General features: G+C 43.5%; 1 protein-coding gene across 1 annotated transcript in view; it reads left to right on the top strand.

Annotated features, from left to right (window-relative positions):
- LOC144828035 (lectin-like) overlaps positions 1 to 19,718 on the top strand; it is a 333,296-nt gene that overhangs the window by 203,354 nt on the left and 110,224 nt on the right. The window contains exon 4 of the mRNA XM_078686172.1: positions 37 to 177. Coding sequence (XP_078542298.1) covers positions 37 to 177 — 141 coding nt within the window. The remainder of the gene's footprint in view (positions 1 to 36; positions 178 to 19,718) is intronic.

Genomic DNA, 19,718 nt, shown 5'->3' with positions numbered 1-19,718 from the left:
TCTTCCACATGCTGTAAGTAGTGTTTGTTTCCTCAGATTCATTGTCAGAGTCTTACTCCCGGTGCCCATCTTGCTTCTGTGCACTCTCAAACAGAAGATAGTTATATTCAGCAGCTGGTATTCAACAGTGTAAAACGCAACCCTGAAATATGGATTGGTGCCAGTGATAAAAATCAGGTAAGTGCAGTCGGAAGTGCATGAAAGTTTGTGGTACATATGCTTCTGCTATGTTAAAAATAAAATATTTACTACACTAAAAGGTGACTTTCAAGAATACACTGATTATACATAGTTTATGTTATTAGCTTTGACACACACAGCATTTATTTGAGCTGGTGGTGGCATGTGTGGCCCACAGGCACTTATTTGTCCTTATCCTTAGATCAAGAGAGAGAAAAACAAAGAAGGTGGAACAGAAATCCAGAAAAACATTGACCAAGAAAGAAAGGAGGGATGCAGAAGAACATGAAAGAGTGAAATAAATAGGCAGGGAGCATCTGGTGGCAGATTGAAGAGTTATCACAAGGTGGGGTCAAAACTACACAGCCTTGGTATTCAGCACCCAATGTGACCTCCACATCCTTCTTGACGGGAAGCTCCCCCCGATCAGCCACCCACCGTCTTAAAACAGCTCATGACACAGAACGCCATGGCCATCATTAAGCCCATACACTCTGGAGCACCCACGGGCCCCTGCCAACACCACCTCTTCAACCTCAGAAGCAGGGTTGTCAGCCACCAACTCACAATCATCCTCAACACATCCATCATCATAACCACCTCTCCTGATGCTTGTAAACATGCAGAAGTCAGACCTCTTCTCAAGAAAGCATCCGCCGATCCCAGGAAACTCCAGAACTACCGCCCAATCTCACTGCTCCCTTTTCCCAACAAAGTCCTCGAGAAGGCCATCAACCTGCAGCTCACGGAACACCTAGAGAGAAGCAACCTGCCCAATACCTCCCAATCCAATTTTCATGCCAACCACAACACCGAGACTGCCCTGATTATCTGATGACATTCTGGCCCTCCTCGACAGAGAATTGGCAGACATGATGCACCTCGACGCGCTGCAGTGGGAAACACTGTATCCTACCACACACTTATCAAGAGGCTGCACCACATCGGGATCCAGGGAGATGCCCTCAGATGGATTGCACCATTCCTCATTGAAGGAATGTGGAGAATCCGCACACCCACCTTCTCCTCAGAACCCAAAATACCCATTTGCTTGGACCCTCAAGGTTCAACCCTCATCCCTACAATCCTTAACACCTACATAACATCCATAGTAAACATGATCCAAAACTAGGACCTGGCCATCATGTCCTACGCTGAAGACACACAGCTCACCCTCTTGCCCTCAGCAAACTTCACCACAATGAAGACGAACTTCCACAACTGCACGAAGAACGTCACCGACTCGATGAAGACCAACTGTCGGAAGCTCGTCATTGGCAAGACAGAAGGGCCGATCTTTAGCAACAACAACTCTCTTTGGGACGAGACCTGGTGGCCCACTGAACTCGGACCCACAATCACACTGACAGACCGCGCCTCCATCCTCAGCATCATCCTGGACATCAAGCTCACTATGAAGGGACAGATGAACGCAGTCTCATGCGTCTGCTTCCACACTCTCCTCATGCCCCGAAGAATTGTCAAATGACTCCCCATCAGCATAAGGAAAACTGTCACTCAAGCCCTAGTGACCAGCCGCTGGACTACGGCAACACACTGAACATAGGAACCATCACCAAACTCATGAGGAGACTGCAGACAATATGGAACTCAGCAGCCGGACTCATCCTCAACCTGCCTAAACTGACACACAGCAGCCCAGACCTCAGGAACCTCCACTGGATTCCCATCCAGAAAAGATGCCCATTCAAGATATTGTCAAACATGCCTACAAAGCCTTCAATGACCTGGCACCAGCAGGCATCAACCACCACCTGAACTTCCACCAAATATCCAAAGACCTTAGCGCAGCTGCCCTCGCACAGACACTGCACATCCACCGGGCCGCAGCGAAGGCAGTTCCTTCTCCTACCTTGGCCCCAAGTCCTGGAACGACCTTCCACTCCATGTCGGGACATCACCTTCACTGACAGATTTCAGGAAGAGACTGAGCCCTGCATCCTAGTGCCCGGAGACAATCACTGGTGATTAATTGGGCTATGAAAATATTGATTGATTGAAATTCTATAGCACTGGCCACAGGCTTATTAGCAACACTTTTTGATCCAGACTTAATATTTTACAAATGATGCAATGCACACACAATATAGCTTCACTAGAAATTAATCGACTATCAAGTGCACATCGTTTTGGTAATTGCAAATCCCAGTTTTCTTTTGGTATTCACTTGTGCTGAAACAAACATCAACTAAATATTCATATTAAACTTTAAAAATTCTTGAAGAAGCAAGTGGCAGCGGAATCCTGACTAAATTACCTCAATAGCCGCTATGTATAGCTGCCTGGCTCTGGATTCCATGGCATTTTCAGTGTTGTAATTTGGTAGCATTTAGCTAAAGCCATCTTGTATTCGGCAGCCATCTTGTCTGCCATGTCCTCACTATGTGATTTGGCCTTCCTTGCTGTTGTTTACTCTTATACTCTGCTTATAGACAGACTATATTCAGGCTCTGCTACTCTGCACATGTGCAGAAGAAACTGTAACTGTTCATACACCTGTTCTAGTCTGTAACTGTAACTGTCATACATTCACCCCAGTACAGAGATCTGGGCCTAAATCCATCGTTTTTTTTGCACTCCACACCACCTCAGTTCAGACATGGCCTTATGCAAATCAGCCTTGACCCTGTGCTTCATGGGAACAGTCCAGCCCGAACTGCCAAGCCATGTCTTTCCTGGACCGGAATCAAGCCTCATAGGACCGGTTTCTGGCTATCAGCCGTCTTCAGCCACGATAGCTTGACTCCAGTGGTGTGGAGAGCATGGGACTCACGTCTGAGCATACCCATTCCACTCGGGGTGACAAAGGCAAAAACAACAGTTGATGGACAGAATGCAGAACACTGTCATACATTCACCCCAGTACAGAGATCTGGGCCTAAATCCATCGTTTTTTTGCACTCCACACCACCCCAGTTCAGACATGGCATATGCAAATCAGCCTTGACCCTGTGCCTCATGGGAACAGTCCAGCCCGAACTGCCAAGCCATGTCTTTCCTGGACCGGAATCAAGCATCCTAGGACCGGTTTCTGGCTATCAGCCGTCTTCAGCCAGGATAGCTTGACTCCAGTGGTGTGGAGAGCATGGGATTCACGTCTGAGCATACCCATCCCACTCGGGGTGACAAAGGCAAAAACAACAGTTGATGGACAGAATGCAGAATACTGTCATACATTCACCATAGTACAGAGATCTGGGCCTAAATCCATCGTTTTTTTGCACTCCACACCACCCCAGTTCAGATATGGCCATATGCAAATCAGCCTTGACCCTGTGCCTCATGGGAGCAGTCCAGCCTGAACTGCCAAGCCATGTCTTTCCTGGACCGGAAACAAGCATCCTAGGACAGGTTTCTGGCTATCAGCCGTCTCCAGCCAGGATAGCTTGACTCCAGTGGTGTGGAGAGCATGGGACTCACGTCTAAGCATACCTATCCCACTCGGGGTGACAAAGGCAAAAACAACAGTTGATGGACAGAATGCAGAACACTGTCATACATTCACCCCAGTACAGAGATCTTGGCCTAAATCCATCGTTTTTTTGCACTCCACACCACCCCAGTTCAGACATGGCCATATGCAAATCAGCCTTGACCCTGTGCCTCAAGGGAACAGTCCAGCCCGAACTGCCAAGCCATGTCTTTCCTGGACCAGAATCAAGCATCCTAGGACCGGTTTCTGGCTATCAGCCGTCTTCAGCCAGGATAGCTTGACTCCAGTGGTGTGGAGAGCATGGGACTCACGTCTGAGCATACCCATCCCACTCGGGGTGACAAAGGCAAAAACAACAGTTGATGGACAGAATGCAGAACACTGTCATACATTCACCCCAGTACAGAGATCTGGGCCTAAATCCATCGTGTTTTTGCACTCCACACCTGACATGGCCATATGCAAATCAGCCTTGACCTGTGCCTCATGGGAACAGTCCAGCGCCTAATGGGAACAGTCCAGCCCGAACTGCCAAGCCATGTCTTTCCTGGACCGGAATCAAGCATCCTAGGATCGGTTTCTGGCTATTAGCCGTCTTCAGCCAGGATAGCTTGACTCCAGTGGTGTGAAGAGCATGGGAAGCACGTCTGAGCATACCCATCCCACTCGGGGTGACAAAGGTAAAAACAACAGTTGATGGACAGAATGCAGAACACTGTCATACATTCACCCCAGTACAGAGATCTGGGCCTAAATCCATTGTTTTTTGCACTCCACACCACCCCAGTTCAGACATGGCCATATGCAAATCAGCCTTGACCCTGTGCCTCATGGGAACAGTCCAGCCCGAACTGCCAAGCCATGTCTTTCTTGGACCGGAATCAAACATCCTAGGACCGTTTTCTGGCTATCAGCCGCCTTCAGGCAGGATAGCTTGACTCCAGTGGTGTGGAGAGCATGGGACTCACGTCTGAGCATACCCATCCCACTCGGGGTGACAAAGGCAAAAACAACAGTTGATGGACAGAATGCAGAACACTGTCATACATTCACCCCAGTACAGAGATCTGGACCAAAATCCATCATTTGTTTGCACTCCACACCACCCCAGTTCAGACATGGCCATATGCAAATCAGCCTTGAACCTGTGCCTCATGGGAACAGTCCAGCCCGAACTGCCAAGCCATGTCTTTCCTGGACCGGAATCAAGCATCCTAGGACCGGTTTCTGGCTATCAGCCGTCTTCAGCCAGGATAGCTTGACTCCAGTGGTGTGGAGAGCATGGGACTCACGTCTGAGCATACCCATCCCACTCGGGGTGACAAAGGCAAAAACAACAGTTGATGGACAGAATGCAGGTAATGTATGTAACCCTTCTCTTCTGTACTTGTACCGCCTTCTTTTGAGCCCCTGTGTGGGTATAAAAGAACCATGTTCCTTCTGTTCAGTGTGCTATTTCATACATTACCGAAGGGTGTTGTGTGAATTGGTTCCACCTCAAGAGGTTTAATAAACACTTTGTTTTATATTCCAGTTTCTGTGCCAACTTCTATCCTATTGGTCTGAGGACTTGTGCAGAGAAGGGCGAACCCCTAGCACTGGTAGGCCTAGCTGAGTCTCACCCCAACAGCAGAAGCTGGCTGTAAGGAAACTTTGTGGCAACAGGTTTGAATAAGTGATTGCTGGCAGAGGAATGGCTCACTGGCTATCTGTTAAGAAGAGGGGCCAGTTCAAGAGGCTATGTATGATGCATAGGAACTACTAGGGCCTTGATAAACCATGCCTCAAGGACAGAATCTTTTGACATGGTACCCTATGGTCCTGAACACTAGCTTTCATCTACAGCTTCACGTTCCAAATTTAAATGTGAGGAGTGGTAGGTGGGCATTACCTTGGCCTAAACACATGGAGCACACCTCCCATTCATCTCAGAAAATTGTCTTATTATTTTGCCACCAGAAAGGCATTGAAAACAGTACCATTATGATGAATGTGTTTACCTGATCCCTCTCATGGCTCATTGTCAAGATTCCACTAAACGCCATGATGCTTTCAAGTGAATAAATGATTTATAAATAAACCGGTAAGCATTTTATTATTCAAATCTAGATTCAGACTTGGTTTACCCTGGCTGCCTGCCAGTATCACAAAATTATTATAAACATGGGACTCCCTGAGCCAGAATGTCATACTTTTTTGCACTTCTATGAGAAGTTCTACCTCACTAACTTTGCTGGTACTATCAAGGACAGGACCAAACTTAGGGCTCTAAAAGTACTGGGGCAAATTTACAAAAGTATTTGGAGTGCGGAGCTGTGCCAAATTTGGCAGCGCCCTGCTCTGACATTTTGAAAACGCTGGGATGCACAGTCTTCACAAGAATACGGCACACCCCTGTGTTTCCCCTAGTGTTGGCAAAAAGAAAGCTGCCTAGCACCAGTGCTGACAGCCTGCCGCTATGTTGCAAGGGTGCCTCTGCTTCAGGGATGATTGTTTATGTGCAGGAAGGAACACCTTCCTACTCATAAACAATCAATAATGGTGATTTACTCGTTCTATGTGCGCTGCAGAATGCTGCATAAATTGAAAGAACATAAAACAGCCATTCTAACTCATTGTATTTCATGGCATTCATTTTTGGTGCTGCCTCAGTCTTGTAAATCTGGGGCAGCGTCAAACAGCAAGGGGTGTGGCAGTGGAATTCCCACAGCAACACCTACTGCGCGCCCCTTTGCCACAGAGGATTGCAGCAGAAAGGGGAATATTTACAAGGTCAAGTTACGCTATGCTAAGTGACTTAGAGCCACCTTGTAAATATAGAAAATGGCTCAATGCCACTGGAGCATCAAAAAAGTAAAGCTCTGGTGGCAATAGGGGCTTGTCAAAACACCCCCTAGTGTGGTGACCAGCCCTGGAAGAAGAGGAAGCGTGGAGAGCAACAGACTATTGAGGCAAGAGACCAAAACTCAGCAGACTTATGTGTGCATGGTGGTCCTCAAGAGCAAGTGAGACATTCAGAACCATTTAGAACAGGTGGCGAGAGTATACACAAGACCTCTACAACATAAAAGGATGAGTGTGCACCATCTCCAACCCAGTCCCGATTTTGTGGCTGACATTGGTTATCATAGTTTCAGAAAATGTTGATTCATCTGTGTAATCATGATCTGTGACTTGTGCCGCAACTTTCGCTCCTGGTGTCCAAATGTCTATTTTGAAGTGGACATCAACACTTTTAGGAGTCCTGTGTCATCCTGAATTCCTACATTCCACCTGGATGGGATCCATTCCTTATTTTAGGTGGTGACATTTTAGATGACTAATATGTTTAACTTTGGGGCAACTTGGGGCACATTATCATTTGCTCATAAGGTATACCTGTAGCTAACTAAAAGCATTGCTGTGTTATAGCAGACACCTTTTTGCCACTGAGTATGATCTATAAACACAATGATGTTAAAAGACTAAAAACCTGAGGATTGATGGATTTAGCTCTTTTCATCTAATCCCTCTAATATCAAGTTGTCCATATGGCATGATGTTATATGTCTGACAATGCTCTCTTCGGGTACTTTAATTGTGTTTGCGTCCGTATCTTGGTCCCAGAAGACATGAGGATTTTTTAAATTTGGTTAGAGCATGTGGCCTAACGGCTAGAGCGGTCGACCTGCAACGACCCTCAATATCCTGTGATTCTGGGCAAATCACTTGATCTCACCGTGCCTCACAAAAAACATGAATGTGTCGGTACGTAACGAAACTCATGCTAATGTAAAGCCTCTGATACCTTTGGGTCGAGTTTGCGCCACGTAAAACTCTAAAAAATATAAATAAATGTTGTGCATTCTCTTGTTTTTACAGCCCAAATTTCCTTTATGCAAATTATGGCTGTTTTTGGACGTATTTCACCACAGCCAATATATGGCAACATGCAGACAGTTAAACTTTAAAAGTTCTTGAAACATATTAAATGAGATTTCTAAAAATGTTTAATATTTAGCAGTATCATAAATAGCACTGAATCGGAGTAAAAGAATTACAGACAAAGGCAACATCTACTGTAACATATTGGTCGGCGGTCTGCTGTCACAAGCCAACTACAGCCCTCTGCTTTTGAAAGAAATGATTCTGCATGACTATTGCATTTATTGAGAGTATGAGAGTCATTATTTGTGTCATGCAATATCTGAGTTGCACCCGTCTTTCACCAGTAATTCCTCACCTCTTACCCTCGCTGCGCCTTTGGAGAATCACCACTGCAAACGGAGGATCTTGGTTATCAAATTCGACTTAATTAGTATTTGCATTGGGTTATCCCTTTAAAGCCTTTAGAGGCAGGCCACACAGCCATTACATCCTTAACCTACCGTGGGATTGTATTTTTTTTATTCTATTCTGACAAAATGTTTAACACTTTTTTTATCCTAGTTTCGCCTACAATATCTCCTATTTTCTGGTTGACTCTTGAGGTTGTCGACTCTTCCTTGGCTTCTCCTGTCCCTCTCTTCTCCCCACCCTCACCCTTCCCCTTGAATCCTTTCATAACGGACAATCTCTCAGCATTATTATACCTTCCTCGACATGTGCCATTATTGGTGTGAGGGTCGTACCGTTGTTTGTCAAGTATTCTCTACCTAACTTCTCATTGGCATACTTCTCAACCTAGTATATGACATTTTGCAACGTTCAGGTGTGATTAAATATAAGCCAATAAAGTAAATCGAGTCTCATCAAAACTCTTAATATATGTTAATTTGAAGATAGGTACAATCATTTCTGAGGACTTAGGTACCCTGATATTTTGGTGGCCAGTCTTGTCAATGGGGAATTGTAGGTGCTCTAGAGACAAACTAAGTAATCTTGCTTCCTCTCCTAGGTTAGGTTAATGTTTTTTATCTAGGTAACGTTCAGGCAGGAAAGGGTATCAGGGCTCAACAGATAACTTTCCTCTACCCAGGGTTTTATGAAGATATGTGGAATACTCACAAGACTTTTGTCTTTAAATCTTAGTAGATGACTACATTTGTACCACTGAAATCACTGTGATAAAGGTGGTACGTTTGGGAAGAAGATGGTTTTCTGTATTGTGGGCTAAACTTTTAATAAATTCCACTCCCCTATAGGTAGACCACGTTGCAATGCAAGGGTTACAGTGATAAGGAAACAAGGGTCCAGACCTAGGGACAATCTTTCTACTTAGCTCTGGATCAACTGCAACTTCTGAATCTAATAAAATGAAAGAGCTAGATGAACAGAGTTGCAGTAATCTGATCCAGCAGTGACAAACGCAGTAAGAATTTGAACTCTCTGATGGAAAGAACAGTAATGTAAGATCCATTTTAAGAAGTGATGTTGAAACATTCAGGACCTAACTACAGATGGTATTTTGGCAGCCATTGTTAGAGGAAATCTGTTTTAATTGCTAGTTTTTTTAAACATTAGCAAACGAGAAGGCATCAGTCCCAAAGGCTAGAACCAGAATGCATGGTCCCAAAAAGTGGAAGATTTTTAAGGACATTTGACTTTCTGATGTGTCACCATTAAGTTTTATGAGTCTAAATTCATCCACCGCTGGACATTTAAAAGACAATCGTTCTGTTTGTCTGCCACACTGCCTGGATCATCTGTTACCTTTCCAATAATGTGAGTGTTATCAGCATAAAGGAACAATTCAAAATCGAAGTGATTTATTCAAGTAGGTTAATGGGAGCTTTGTGGTCACAACAGTGGCAGTGCATGATTTAAGAAGTTTAATAGTTGATTAGCTTTGAGCGAAAATAGGCAAACGAAGAAAAATAAATGTTTTTTTTCACCAAATCAGACAGTCCAGATAAACGAGTCTAATGGCAGATGGTGTCAAAGGCCGCTGAGAAGTTTAATAAAATGAAAGCCACAGAGATGTTAGAATCAGTACAGAGGTGAAGGTTGTCCAAGGCTGACAAAAACAGTCAGTCTGCCCTGGATGGAAGCTCATCTGGGCACGATGCAGAAGATGGCTGGGCTTCACAAACTGTGATAGTTGAATGAGGAGTTACTTCTCTAACAGCTTAGACAGCTAGAACAGATGAGAAATCATCTACTATTAGGCCAGTTTGTAGGGTCCAAGGAGGTGTTTTCAGTAAAGGGGTGACAAGGGCCAATTTCTGAGAGTCCGGTTCAGAACCAGTGGATAATGAGGCATCAATATTCACTCGAAGTGTACTACAGTCTAACAGGAGATAGTTCTTGCGCACCTTAGGGGAAGTGGATCCCGCTGTGAGCCATAAGATTTACTGTGAAGTGGCTTCCAGGGAACAATGAGGCTAAACTTCACTCTGTTCTGAAAGAGAGTCTGCAGAAGGAAGCACTGCATATGTTGCTCTGGGGACAACGTAGCTTAAGTAGCTGAAATCCTGTCTCTGAAAAATCAGCAAATTGGTTGCATTTCACCACATAGGATGGAAAGACCCGACAGAGGTCCTGATCTCCATACTCTGGGCTGAGGCACCACTGGTGGCAGGATCTCTGCACCTCAGTTTCCCGAGCAGAGGCTCTTTGTGAATCAGGCCCAGAGTCTTTACTTTTTATTACAATTGACTCAAATGAAGGTTCACAAATAGAATGAGTCTTAAAGTATTTCAAGAAGATCTTACCTGTAAAGGCCAGACCCTTGCTTTTCTTATGAAATACTATTAGAGGTAGTAGTTGTTCTAAATAACCACAAACTGTCCATAAATTAAAAAGGTACTGAGTTCACTAGTTTGTGCAATTGTAAAATCGTGCATGACAAGAAAGGTAGCATCTGTACCTATGTTTGTGCCCATATCAAGCCAAAAGTATTTAAATATTCCAGAATGTGAGGAATTAGACAGAATGTGCCACAAAGAGCAATGAATATTGGGGCATATGTACTAAAACATTTTTCCATGGACATAGCATTGGTAAATCACTTTGATACATCTTTCCATTTTTCCAAAAAAAGACATTCATTTGAATCAAGGGAAATTCCTAGAAAACGATAACAATCATAAGTACACGTGTCGTGGAACAATGAGCAGATATTCACAGTCAATGATTTGGTAGATGATTTGAGAGTGCATATTGTAAGGACTGATGATCTTTGTTTTTCATACACATATGTTCAGTCATAAGTTTTGTGTAAGTGGCAGAAAGGTTAGTTTGGTACACAAAGGTCTGTGGAAAAAACAGTAATAAAATTGGTATTAAGTACAATACCTGGAGGTAAATGTATGATGCAGTCCATATTACCATCTTAGGAAATGCTCGCAAAGCCTTATTTAACTGATGAATGCCCACTGTTACACAAATAAGGTGGGAACAAGATGCCCACACTAGGAAATAACAAAGCAAAGTGGCTGACTGGATTAAGATTTGGGGATAGGAGCAAAAATTAGGCGTGTTATGCCTCATTTTGTTTTTCAACTCGGAATCGAGGTATTTACCACACATGGTAACTACCTCATCCTGGAGTAATTGTGTTTACCACATGTAATTACCCCTCGCGATTCCAACAAACGTGTAATAAAGGCCTTTGAAAACTTGTTTTAAAAAAAATCATTCATTTGTTTAAGGTTTTGATATCTCTTTCCTTCCTTCTTTCTATGTTGGCTTCTACAACAAGCCACGTGTTGTCTCTAACGATTATATTTCAGAATAGTGTGAAGAATAAAAATAGACTATTACAAGGAATAGAAGCAGGTATTTCGATTAAAGAGGGACACATTAGATGTGATACTAACTGATGAAGGAGTCAAATAGCGAAACTTAAAACTTATTTGTGTTTCCACTATCTCCAAATACAGGAGCGGAGGCCGCCTTCAAAGAAATTTGAACCAAGTGTACAGCACAATGTGAACAAATGCCCATATATGTGTGAGCACTGTCTGGGTACCAGGGCCTCTAATCATGACGAAAGTCAATGGCTCTTGTAATCTACAGTATGTAAGGCTTATTTTCGGCAATCGTTCTAGTAGTTGGTTCTCCCCTCTTCTTTGAAGGAGGCCTCCCGCGGCGTGTTTCATTTGCCTTTAAAAAAACATTCATGACACGACTTCGACCCCTGCTGTATTAGAGCGCTTTCCATGAGCACCAGTTACATTGCAAAAGAACGCATTTGTTTCTGGTGTTTTCTTTCAGGCACGGGGAGGATGGTGAGCCGATGCTGAGGCTCAAACCTGGTTCCACTGCTCCAGAGGCGGCAGCTCTGGTCATTACACCACATTGTCTCACCTTAATTTCTAAATCACCTCTTAGTAAGCTTCCTTGAAAGCTCATGGGCTATATTTTTCTGGTTCCAAGTCCATGTTTCCAATGCTTCTGACATATATGTGTTTAGTCATTCTAGGAGTTCAGCTCTGCTTTCAGAGAATTACATCAGAGAATCCTGAATCCTGAAGTCTTCTTTCCCACTGAAAGAAAACGTTCTGTATTGCACAGTATGAAGATGTAATTTCACTAGGTTCATTTGATCTGGTATAAGTTAAAACATGAATTAGAATGATCTTAGACCAGCTTGAGGGTTTCTGTCAAGTACAAGGACATTATTGCAGTTTTTAATATACCGCATTCTTATGATGAGAGCGCTCATTTACCTTTTCCAATTTTCACAGACTCAAAATATTTGTTCTCTCTGTGTTCCTTCGTAACACATTGCTCATTACAATGTTAGCCACTCACTTCAAATGCGTATTGGACTGCAGATGTTAGCACTGCACCCGTTACTAGTTTCAGCTTGTCTTATATAAGCCCGGGTCCAAATTTATCAATATGTCATTCAATGCAACGCTCCAAGCCACCTTGTTGGGCTGCGTGTAAGGGAGCGGGCAGAAATATGTTGGGCCTCATTTATGAAAAGTGACGCATCGCTGCGAGAAAACAGCGATGCGTTACTTTTCATTGCGCCCTCCTTGCGACCCCAATGATGCGTCATATTTACAATATGACGCATCATTGCGCAAGGAGTTACAGATACGTCAGTATTTCTGACGTATCTGTAAGCGCAAAAGTGACGCATTGCTGGAGTGTGTCACAAAAGTGACGCAACTCCAGCAATGCGTCCTTTCACATGGGGAAAGCCCCATGTGAAAGGGCTTGCATCAGTCTTACGCCAGCTGTGAGGCAGGCGCAAGATTTTGACGCAACAGCGTCCTAAAAGTGACGCAGTGAAATCTCATAGATTTCACTGCGTCACTATTACGAGGCTTTTTGCGGGGGAACGACCCCTCTGCATACATTATACCTGACGCAGGTATAATGTAGCGCAGGGGTTTACAAAGTGACGCATCTGCTTAGATGCGTCACTTTGTAAATAGTGCGCAACAGGAGGCATGTTTTACGCCGCCAATGCGTCACAAAAAGTGACGCATCGGAAGCGCAAACCTCACGCAAGGCCTCATAAATGAGGCCCGTTGTATTTAACATTACATGGCGCATTTCTACTCTCTGTCTGTGCTGGCGTACACACTGCTGCCTAGCGCCAACGGAGGCAACCTTGCACCATGTTGCAAGGGTGCCTACGTTGTAAGCAGGAAGGGAGACCTCAGAGAAATATTCCTCTTTGTAACTACAATGCAGAACGCAGCACACTTAGAAAGAGTAAACAACTAGGAGAAATGAAAATATTTCTCCTTATTGCGCCTCTGGTGGAGAGGCGCACAAATCTGCCTCATTCCCAGCTCTGAATGTATGTAGGGGCTGCACTCATGAATCCAATTTAACTTGTTTATGCGGTATGTGTGCGCGTTGGATTAGTGCCTGCACACTATTAAATAACTAAATGTAAGGCCTGGTAACAGAGGTGACCAGGACTCCAGCGTGCACCAACAATGATTCAAATTTCTCAAGTCAAAAATATATCGTGTTTTAGTCACACATTTAATCACAATTCATTGAATAGTTTCACCAATTATATAACATTTCGAGTAGATGTCCTGGAGATAATCCAGCAAATAATTATTATGGTCCAATGTAAAATACAGAAATTACACAAAATTAAATTGCATCACACATTGCATAAACCCAATGCATTTCGGGGCTTGTGCCCCTTCGTCGGGGGTCGCAACTATGGACTTACGAATCCACTCCTGTGCGGATGTGGATCACTTTTTGGACAAGCCGGTCGAGTTTTGCGCGAGCTTTGACATTTCGCTGAACTGCCGTTTCAAAACGCAAACTGACCTTCGACAGGGTAAATACGTTTCATCTTATGTCCTGCAGTTACATCAACTGCAAGCATTCAGATCACGCGCATTCGCGCGCCACATCATTCATCGAATCCAGGAGTGGATTCGTAAGTCCATAGTTGCGACCCCCGACGAAGGGGCACAAGCCCCGAAATGCATTGGGTTTATGCAATATGTGATGCAATTTAATTTTGTGTAATTTCTGTATTTTACATTGGACCATAATAATTATTTGCTGGATTATCTCCAGGACATCTACTCGAAATGTTATATAATTGGTGAAACTATTCAATGAATTGTGATTAAATGTGTGACTAAAACACGATATATTTTTGACTTGAGAAATTTGAATCATTGTTGGTGCACGCTGGAGTCCTGGTCACCTCATTCCCAGCTCTACCAGTATTGGTAAATCTGGAAATGTGTCAGAATGCACGGGTGGATGCGTGGAAAACCCATGCTCCACCCATGGCATGCCTGTCTGCTGCGGAGTAACGCAAGGCAGTAATTTGCTCAGCCGTGCATTACTTTAGATTTATCAAGCCCTGCAGGGTCAAGCAAGGATGCCTTCCATGGCTTGAAAAAGCTCCTTTAGGTTTTGCTTTGCCCTTGCAGCCCTTTGCATGGCTCAAGGGCAATGCAAAACCTTGATTAATATGGGCCGTAGTGCATTAGAATTCCATTGATACACACAACCATACCCTGCCTGACCCATGGCACTGTACTGTTGCAGATCGTTTAAATGCACAGAATATTCCAGACAGTTATATTCAATCTTTTTGTGCAATCTTGATGGAGTGCTTTTTGACCTTGAAATGGCTATTACTCAGCCACATATATATGTATGCAGTGACGCACATCTCCAGATGTAACTTTCGGTTCTCATCAGTTATGATAATAATATCGTCTTTTTTTGATAAAGTATTCAAAATGCGCTTGTGTTGTTTCTCGGTGCTGTAAATAACAAGTGTTATTTTTCCAGTTTAATTTGACTCATTTTGCAGATCTTGCAAGGGTGGAAGGCTGGTTTGGTATTGCTGGTATTATAACTTGTAATAGCCTACTGCAGATTGTCAGAGGTGTCATAAAAACACAATTAATTCGCTGCACCGTTATGTCTTCTGGTACAGCCATGCAGGCTCACGCAGGCGTTTGCTGGTGCATTTTGTCTTCTGGGAAATTTGACTTACTGTACATGAACTGACACCAAACTAGCCCAGATCCCTCCTCCATATAAATTCCTTAATTTTCCCCAGACTGAATGTAAATGATGAACATAAAATGTTAACCTGTTCTGCATCTGTTGACCTTTTCTTTGAACTCACTCTAACACTCTGTCTACTTCGGATCACTGCATGAGACTAAGTAAATAATCCAAAACGCTGCAGGTAAACCTCACCTGTCATACCCCTGCATTTACAGGTTGGCTGTTAGCAGCCATACGATTGCCTCCAGTGCCAGATTTCTTTTAAAACCATGGAATGCATGATTTATTCGTGCCTCATTTGAACTCTTCAGATGTCAACCTAGAGTATACTATGCCCTGAAATCAGTAGTAAACACCACAGATACACCTTTCAAGACATCTAGGGGTATATCGAAGCCCCCTTACTCATGCAGCGTGAGTTGTACCAAACGGTACTTAACCTTGTACAGTGACAGGGGTAAACCTGTGGAACACCTATTCAGGATTATCATAACCCTTTTGGGGGAAACGGCTTTTACAACGAAGCTGTTTCCAGGAAATCTTTAACCACGCATGCAGTACAACGCATGCGTGGTTACAACTAAGGCCTTTACCACGCATGCCTTTACTACGATGTTTGTAGTAAAGGCATATGTGGTAAAAGTAAAAAAAAAAGGGGGGGGCTTGGGGGGGTCTCCCCCCCAAATAAAACAACTCACCATAAGTCACGTCGGCATCAGAGTCGATTAAGAGAAATCGGTAAAAATATGCCGTTTTCTCTTCACGACGTATGACGTCACCACGCAAATAGTCGGTGAAAGGTTTATGCGTGCTAAACGAATTCCGTTGTAACGCATGCGTGGTAAAGGCATGCGTTGCAACGGAATTCGTTGTATCATCATATATTCCCCTTTTGGGTGTTGCAACAAAAAAAACCTCATCCTCTTTATATGTTATGAAAACATTTAAGGTGCAGAACAAGCCACCATCATAAAACTTCCCCTCCAAATTTAGCAGGTCTAAAGATCTACTGCATTGCTATCAAAAAGCTTTCAAGACTCTAAGTTGGAAACCCAATGCCTTCTTTTTGCAATTTCTGAGTAACTAACTACTGCGAGTCATACCATAGGCCGATCAAAACCCTATACTGTTCAGTTCTGGTGTGTAGTTCATTTTTTGTGAATAGCATTACCTCAAATGGTTGGACTGGCTTCCCCATCCAACTCAATTAATTTTGAACCTGACAAGATGACAAGGACAACAAGTGACATTTCAGAATCCAAAATATAGACATCAGAGAAATTTCTTGAATGATAGCAAACACTTCTTGACTTGAAATATTTCAAGATGCTGATATAGGCCTATGTTTTTTCAACTGTTCAGCGGAGGGATTTACTATATTAGGGAGGCATTAAAGTGGATACATTCGTATCCATATACAATATGTATTTTGCCCAGTGTTAAAGGTCTGTCCTAAGAGAAAACCAATATCAGGAGACGTCCCTGAAGTTAAACCTAAATGCACGCAACAGCTACCTCATGCTTCAGCCTGTGTTCATCACAAAATGTAAACACATATACTAAGTAATTGTAGCATCGTTCCCAGCTCTGAGCATGCAAACGATACCATACACAAGCTCGCAACTGACGTCTTTATTCATCAGCGTACAACATTTAACTGAACTTCTCAATATAGCCTAACTATTAATACCCACACCTTATCAAATGATTATGTTATTCTCTCATTGAGTCCACCCATAACCACGGGGTCCTGGCACTCATATTCTTAAGACAATACATCCTCCCCTGTTAAATAAGAAGATGTAAACAACTGCAGCATTATAATTTTTGGATAAGTCATGTAGGTGCACATACTGTTCGGCCAGATCATGTGGTTTGAGATAGTTGAAATGCACCATGAGTGGATATCAAGGGTAGAGGAGCTGGTGTTTTATTTGGTCCACCGGGTGGGGCAGACCCATCTGAGATTACAGGGACTGATGAATGTTGAGATGGTTTCTGAAATATGACAAATCCCTTGTGATAGATTTTCCAGGATGTTGCGCTGTTATCATATGTCCCCTGCACGTCACAACTTTCAGAGGCTCAGCAGCAAATGGAGGATTTGTTTTCCACTTCTGCCTTTGTTTGACAAGAACCTAGTCACCGCCGTCGAAGACATGTTCCTGACTTCAACGTTAATCAGCATACATCAATATTTGACATTTTTAGGCAGTATCAGTAGCACAAAGAGTCTTCAGTTGTACGAGTTCGCTCAGTGGTCCACTGTGGTAGTTTGGTTCTGACAGCTCTCCCAAATAGCAAGCTCGCAGGACTCTCGTCAGTAGTGGAGTGAGGAGTCAAACAATAGGCAAAGAGGGCCTGAAATAAAGCCTGACTCACCTTGATCCCTCCATCGATGCATGTTGGATCACTCTCTTTAAGGGGCCCATAACTCATTCCATGACACCATTAGCATGGGGCCACAAGGGTGTACTTTTGTACACATGACAAGGAGTCTGGTTAGAAACTCCTCAAACCCCTTGCTACTGAATGGTGAATCATCATCAGAATTCAGAATGTCTGGGATACCCCATGTTGCAAAGATGTCATCCAGCTGCTCTATGACCTGATCATGTGTTGTTGATGGCATTCCCTCCACTAGAGGAAAAAGGGGAATACTCATCAATGACATTCATGAGATGATGTGCATTCGCTAGAGGCCCAAAGGAATCAGCAGCCACTCTTGTTCACGCATGTCCATTCAACATCATCACTTAGAGGTCGAACACTTTGTCTCCGTGACTACGCTGAAATTATGTCTTTAAGGGCAAGCATGTCTTCATCTGCATTTGTAGCAGAAATGATCTGTTCAGTGGACACGGTCGCTGGCGTGCTGGGACTCACAATGAAGGTGAGGTACTTTTCAGCTGTTTTCGATGTTGAGCTGTGCAGATGTTAGGGTACTAGTGAGAAGTAATCTGCAGGGTTTTGGATTTTGCCTGGCGTATGCACAATTTTATAGTTATATTTCTGAAAACGCAACCTCCAACTCTCAATACGAAGGGGCATCTTAGCTTTTGGGTTTCCAAATTTGGTGAACAGTGCTTGGTGGTCTGTAACAATTGTGAAATACTTGTGGTACAGCACCACATGAAAGTGTGTGTAGGCCCACACCATAGTCAGACTCTTTCTCTGGTTGAGAATAGGAACATTCTGTGTCAGATATACTTTGGCGAGCATACGTTACAATGTGTCTCTAAGCATTTCAATGTCTTTTAGGCTGAGCAAGAATGACTCCTAGCCTTACCGGTCTCGCATCAATAGTGATCTCAGTATGTCATTAAGGATCAAAGTAAGCCATCTCATTGGCATTTTCAATGACATGCTTTATCCTTTTGAAGCTTTGGACACATTCAGAAGACCATCTGAATTGGGCATTTAGATTAGTCAGATTTCTCAATGGTGCACTTACTGTGGCAAAGTCACAAATGTATCTTGAACAATTGCTGGCCATTCCCAGGAAGGATCTTTTAATGGTGACATCTTGTGGGAGTTGGGAGGCTGGCAGTGCTTTTACTTTATCTGGGTCAGGAGTCATTCCCCTATCAGTAAATATGTGCCCAAACATTTGAGTTTGGTTTTGTGAAATTCACACTATTCTGCATTTTAGGGTGAGACCTGCATTTGTAAGAAACTGGCACACTTGTTTGAAAGCCTTATCATGCTCCGTCCATGTTGCCCCAAATTCCAGCATGTCATCACTGTAATTGAAAGCAGGCAAAACAGGTTGAATTATTATGTGTTATGACATCTTGGAATTTTTCTGCAGCAGATGATACTCCAAAACTCAACCTTTTTTATCTGAACAAACCAACATAAGTCAAAAAAGTGGTAATGTAACTACAGTTTTCTTCCAATTTGAGTTGATTGTATCCTTTTCTCAGGTCAAGCTGGGTGAAGTCTTTGCCTCCGTTCAGCTGAATGATCATGTCTGCAATCTGCTGACCTGGATGTCTTTCTCTCTCGATTGCTTTGTTGGCCTAGCACATATCCATGCAAATGATCATGAACCTCCTGGGCCCGTTTTTGAAACTACCACTATCGGAAACTGTTGGAAAATGGCCCTTTCTGAAGGGTCATCCCAAACTTTTTGCCTTCCTCCACCTCTTTTTCTGACTTTCTTCTCATTGACTTCAGGACTCTTAGCACTTTACCACTGCTAACCAGTGCTAACTTGCATGTGCTCTCTTCTCTAGACATAATATAATTGGTTCCCGTCTGTATGGCATATTTAATTTACTTATCAGTCCCTTGCAAAGTGGTATACCATATACCCAGGGACTGTAGATTAAATGCTGCTAGTGAGCCTGCAGAACTGATTGTGCTACCCACACAAATAGGCTTTCAAGCTTGTCTCAGGCCAGCCACTACAGGGCCTGTGTGTAGTTGGCGAACACCCATTACAACGATGTTCTCACTCCGCGGTGCCATCACAACGCGATTTTCACATCGCGGGAACCTTTACATCGCACACCTGAACAACGCAATCACTTGCATTGCGGTGTCCTTCACGTAGCATGCTATTACTACGCAAGTCCGTGTAAATAAATAGTGTACTATATATATCGATTTTTGGAAAATAAATATAAAGACGTACTATTATAGCCTTATAGCCCACCGTAGCTGGCTATACCGGCTATTAAAGGCCCTCTCC

Source organism: Lissotriton helveticus, chromosome 4_1 (genome assembly GCF_964261635.1).
Source record: "Lissotriton helveticus chromosome 4_1, aLisHel1.1, whole genome shotgun sequence".
Taxonomy (NCBI): Eukaryota; Metazoa; Chordata; class Amphibia; order Caudata; family Salamandridae; genus Lissotriton; species Lissotriton helveticus.
This window is presented reverse-complemented; position numbering and strand designations above follow the sequence as displayed.